The sequence below is a fragment of the Palaemon carinicauda genome, unplaced genomic scaffold (genome assembly GCF_036898095.1).
Source record: "Palaemon carinicauda isolate YSFRI2023 unplaced genomic scaffold, ASM3689809v2 scaffold125, whole genome shotgun sequence".
NCBI lineage: Eukaryota > Metazoa > Arthropoda > Malacostraca > Decapoda > Palaemonidae > Palaemon > Palaemon carinicauda.
Genome location: NW_027168760.1, coordinates 67501 through 72885, shown reverse-complemented (window position 1 = coordinate 72885; position 5385 = coordinate 67501). Strand labels below are relative to the sequence as shown.

Sequence of the window (5385 nt, the reverse complement as noted above, 5' to 3'; positions counted from 1 at the left end):
TAGGTGGTTAACAACCCTTATAGGGTGGTACTTGGAATCATTCCCGTTTTCTGATCCTCATATCATCTCTGCCGGTTGGACTGACAACATCGTTGGTCCGCCATTGGAGTTTTTCGTTTCGCTTTCCCTGTGTCGCTGTATCGGACTTATTTTTGGTGAAGTACATTGACTTGGGGTTCTGGCAATCGTTTTTGTATTTATTCTGTTATTATTGGTTTTTGTGTGTGTGTAAATGAGGAATGCAAGGTGAGGTTACCGAAAGTTTCGTTAAACCCTCACAATGTTTGTTTGGGTTACAGGTATTTTGATTGTGCACTTGATAAAAGGTGCAAGGAATGTGAGATTTTGTGCGAGAAAGAATGGTTAGATATGTAGCGCTATGTGCGCAAATTAGAACTAGATAAAGTCAGGAGGGCTTCGAGATGTAAATCTAAATCCTAAATCTGCTAGTGAGCATAGTTTAGATTTTTCTATTGATCCTTTAATTATTTCCTCTTTGGAAGTTGAAACTTCCCCTGAGGTAGTAACTCCTGCCCCTTCTACAGGTTCTGTTTCTGTGGATGACCCTCGGTACGCCAGGATGGCGGCTGAGTTGAAGGCTATTAAAGACCAACTTTCAGCCTTAAAAGGTAAGAGTGAAAGTGAGATTAGTGCTGGTGAAAGTGCAGTGGAGGTGGCGACTGATCGAACTTGTCTATATCCTAGGTCTAGACCTCTACCAAGCTCCCAGGACCTAGGGAGAAGGTACGTTGACGGCCGTAAGGGAGTGAGAGGTACGTATCCTCGGTCAGCCGTCGCCTCAGACAGTCCTGTTGCATCTTCCCGGGCTGCTCTTGACCGCCACGGAAAAGGCGTGTCGGAAGTGATGGTGTCCTCCCCGAGCCCCTCTCCTAGACGCAAATGGCAGTATGAGACTTCCAGACCGACCAAGAGGAGGTGGAATCGAACTAACCAGATTCGTTCTCACTCTCCATGTTCAAGTAGCCCCGAACCTTGTCCTTCTGAGGATGACTTGGACGCCGTTCCGGTGAAAAGGCCAAAGCCGAGAGACGAAAGGCAAGAGAGACCGTCAAGAGATCCTTCTCCTATAACCAGCGCTACTCGACAGCCATCGCCTTCGTAACCACAGGATCCAGCAGCAGTCGCTAAGTCTTTTATGACTGTTATGCAAAAGCAGCTGTTTTCTTTGCTACAAGCTTTTAGCCAACCTTCCCCCCAGTCGGACAGATGTAAGGACGACTCTTTACCTGTTAAAAAATCGGCCTCTAAGAGGGAATGGAGTTCCTCTCCCAGGGAATCTCGGCGTGATTCGTCAAAGGCGCGGTACCGCGCTTCTTCCTCATCGACACGCCGCCAGGACGCTAGCGATTCTCGCTCGCGGCACCAGGACGATTCCGTCTCTTGCTCACGGCGCCAGGACGATTCCAGCCTTCTTCTCCAGGACGATTCGGTTTCTCGTCGCCAGGACAATTGCAGCTCTCGCCGCAAGGACGCTTCCAGCTCTCGGCGCCAGGACGCATCCGCTTACCGCATCAAGGACTCTTTTAGCACGCGGCACCAGGACGATTCCAGCACGCGGCGCTAGGACGCACACGGTTCTCAGTGTCAGGATGCATAAAGCCCTCTCCTACAGGACGTATCCTACGATTTTCCTCTTTCAGATGCAGGTGGACCTTCAGCCCGAAGAGAGACTGTAGTAGATGTGGAACAAGATCTTGATGATGTCTCAGAGGATGAAGACAAGCCTTCGAATGCGGCTGGGGATTATAGGGTTCTCTCCTTCTCCCTCCTTGAGCTTTATGGGGAGCAGTTTCAACCTGCTGCCCCTCATTCTCCTCAATCGCAGTTTAGCAGGAAGAAGGCAAAAAAACAGTCGGCCTTCATCAAAATGAAGCTCTCCATCTCTGCTAGGAAGGCTCTTGCTAAAGTTGATGAATGGATGAAGGAGCGTAGACAAGCGGTTAAGACCACCTTCTCTTTTCCACCAGCTTGACTTGCTTCTAAGGCGGGCATGTGGTACGACACTGGAGAACCTCTGGGCCTGGGAGTTCCTGCCTCCTCTCAGGGGGACTTCTCTGGTATTGTTGACTCTGCTAGAAGGCATGCCCTTAACTCGGCAAAGGTTATGTGGTCTATGTCTGAGCTTGACCACCTCGTCAAGGGGATTTTCCGAGCCTTTGAGGTCTTTAGTATTTTGGATTAGTCTCTAGGTACTTTGGCCAGGGTACTTTGGCCAGGAAAACAGAACGAATGGAGGAAACAGAAGACCTTACTAGTATCATGGCATGCATGGACAAAGCTCTTAAGGATGGGTCTAATGAGTTGGCTTCCCTTTTTTCGGCAGGAGTTTTGAAGAAGAGGGCCCTGTTATGTTCTTTTGCTTCCAGTTCAGTGACGGTTGTGCAGAAGTCTGAGCTCCTTTACGCCCCTCTCTCAGAACATTTCTTTCCTGAGTCCCTTGTCAGGGACATTACCCTTTCGCTGGCGCAAAAGGCCACTCAAGACCTTTTGTCTTGCTCTGCTAGAAAGCCTTTGCCAGTCATTCCTTCGTCTCTAAAGAGAGAGGATAGGAAATTTCAACAGCCGTTTCAAGGTAGAGCTCCTTCGAGATCGGACTTCTGGGGAAGAAGGCAAAAGACGGGCGGAAGGACGAATAGAGGTTCATTTAGATCCCGCTCCAAGAAATGAAGATCAAGTCCTCCAGACAGGCTTGGAAGAAAAGAGGGGCAGACGCCTGGTCCCTCTTGGTCATCATGGAGGGATACAAGATCCCCCTTTTGAAGAAGCCTCCGCTTTCAAATACTCCTCCAGCCTTAGTGGCTCAGTACGCGGATGCCGTGAAACAAAGGGCCCTATTGGACCTGGTGGACCAGATGCTGGAGAAGGGAGCGATAGAGTAGTTCTGGAACTATCCTCCCCAGAGTTCTACAGTCGCCTGTTTCTGGTACCCAAGAACTCGGGTGGATGGAGACCCGTTCTGGATGTCAGCGCTCTGAACGCCTTTGTGGAAAAGATGAAATCTACCATGGAGACGACTCAGTTGGTGCTGGCAGTAGTACATCCAGGAGACTGGATGGTGTCTCTGAATTTACAGGACGCTTATTTCCGCGTCCCCATCCATCCGACTTCAAGGAAATACCTAAGATTCATGATCCAGGGCAAGTGCTTCCAGTTCAAGGCACTTTGCTTCGGCCTCATCACCACTCCTCAACTCTTCACCAGAGTAATGGCGAACGTTGCAGGATCGCTTCATCAAGAGGGGATAAGAGTATCTCTTTATCTGGACGACTGGTATATAAGATCGCGGTCGAAAGAGAAATGTCTGGAGGACCTACACAAGACTTTCATGATGGCTCAAGAACTGGGTCTCGTCATCAACAGGGTGAAATCTCAGACCGAGCCGAGTCGGACTATTCTTTATTTGGGGATAGTTCTGGACTCAGTTCGTTTTCAGGCTTCTCCCTCCCAAGAGAGGCAGACCAGATGCCTCGAGAAGGTTCGAGAATTCTTGAAGAGACAGAAGTGCCCAGCGAGGGATTTGACGCATTTGCTGGGAACCTTCTCCTCTCTCGAACAGTTTGAGTCTCTGGGATGACTGCACCTCAGACCTCTTCAACACTTCCTATCAAAGGTGTGGAACAGGAGGATTCAGCAAGACTCCTTTTCCTTTCCCCATTTCAGCAGAAGTCAAGAATCATTTGAGTTGGTGGCTGGATCCAGCTTTGAGAAGGAATCTCCCTGTACAGGAAGAACTCAGATCTAGTGTTGTTCTTAGACACTTCGGAGTCAGGATGGGGAGCAACACTAGGAAGCAAGGAGATCTCAGGCTCTTGGGAAAAGAATCAGACCGGATGGCACATCAACAGGAAAGAGTTGATGGCCATTCTGTTAGGACTGAAGGCCTTCAAAGACTCGGTGTCAGGGAGAATAGTGGAGGTCAACTTGGACAACACCATGGCTCTAGCTTACATCAGAAAGCAAGGGGGAACTCACTCTCTGTCTCTGTCTCATTGAAAGTAAAGTTTTGTTTGAATTTTTATTAAGAATTTAGAGAAAACTTGCAATGGTGTTTTCCTAGCTGACATTACTGGTCTAATAGGAATATTTTCTTGGTTTACCTGTGGTAATTCATATGAAATTACTGATCTTGTACCTATTGCATATACCTATTTATATTCCTTTTCACGTTATAATTTCCTTTGATTGTCATTTTCTCAGATGTCTGGTAAGTCTATCTTCGAGCAATATCGTGTTTTTGAGTGGGTCATCTACTTTTACCTTTTCAAAAATATTATCATTTTCGAGTACTTCTTCACCATTTTTTGGGAGGTGTGGTTGTTCTTCATAACTCTTCCTCTTCCTTTATCCTGTTTACATATGCTCAAGTTTTCATCGTTTCCTTGCTTTTTTAAGGTTTGTATGACGTTGTTATGGAGGAATCTAGTTTTGTTTTCGGATATCTGTTTGTTTATGATGTTACCATATAGCTGTCTACTTTGACTATAAACCCGGCATACTTCCTTCATCTCAACATTGTTTTCGCGGTCTTTCTAAATGTTTATTTGCAAACAATTCAGAAGACAATTGCCACCAAAGCTCCTTAACACAAAGAATAAAATTATGTTATATCCATAAGGATAAATGTATACAAAAATAAGGGAATGGATGAATATGAGTTATAGAATAATTTATGCAATATTAAGTTTAGTGGAAAAATATACTGGATATATACAGCAACAACACGTGCGGCCATTTCTAGTCCAATGCCAGGGAAAGGGCTCAGACATTTTTTTTTTTTAATTTATATCTGGGGTTTTTATCTGCACATTAGTAATGGTAGTGGAATTTCATCTGATCACTTATAGCAAACCAACGTAGTATAATTTTGCTTACCATTGTTATTCGAAAACCCTTTCACACGATAAGGTATTCCCAGTTAGAAAGGTCTCTCTCTCTCTCTCTCTCTCTCTCTCTCTCTCTCTCTCTCTCTCTCTCTATATATATATATATATATATATATATATATATATATATATATATATATATGCAAACATGCATATATATATATATATATATATATATATATATATATATATATGTGTGTGTGTGTGTGTGTGTATGTATTGTATATACACAAACACACACATATATATATATATATATATATATATATATATATATACTGTATATATATATATATATATATATATATATATATATATATATATATATATTTATAGATATCTATCTCTCTCTCTCTCTCTCTCTCTCTCTCTCTCTCTCTCTCTCTCTCTCTCTCTCTCTCTCTCTCTCTCTCTATATATATATATATATATATATATATATATATATATATATATATATATATATATATATATATATGTA

General features: G+C 44.1%; 2 protein-coding genes across 2 annotated transcripts; both read left to right on the top strand.

The window, feature by feature from the left end:
• The first annotated feature begins 580 nt into the window (after positions 1-580).
• LOC137635440 (uncharacterized) lies at positions 581-1123 on the top strand. The gene has a single exon (XM_068367908.1). The coding sequence runs from the start codon at positions 581-583 to the stop codon at positions 1121-1123; it is 543 nt and encodes a 180-aa protein (XP_068224009.1).
• A 33-nt stretch (positions 1124-1156) lies between these two features.
• LOC137635438 (micronuclear linker histone polyprotein-like) lies at positions 1157-1993 on the top strand. The gene is made up of 2 exons (XM_068367907.1): positions 1157-1580; positions 1662-1993. Exons 1-2 carry the CDS (start codon positions 1157-1159, stop codon positions 1991-1993), a joined length of 756 nt encoding a protein of 251 aa, XP_068224008.1.
• The last annotated feature ends 3392 nt before the right edge of the window (positions 1994-5385 follow it).

Coding starts and splice junctions, on each gene's coding strand:
- LOC137635440 (XM_068367908.1), top strand. CDS start 581: ATGGCGGCTGAGTTGAAGGCTATTAAAGACCAACTTTCAGCCTTAAAA.
- LOC137635438 (XM_068367907.1), top strand. CDS start 1,157: ATGACTGTTATGCAAAAGCAGCTGTTTTCTTTGCTACAAGCTTTTAGC. Junction 1,581..1,661: donor GGACGATTCCAGCACGCGGC/GCTAGGACGCAC, acceptor TTCCTCTTTCAG/ATGCAGGTGGACCTTCAGCC.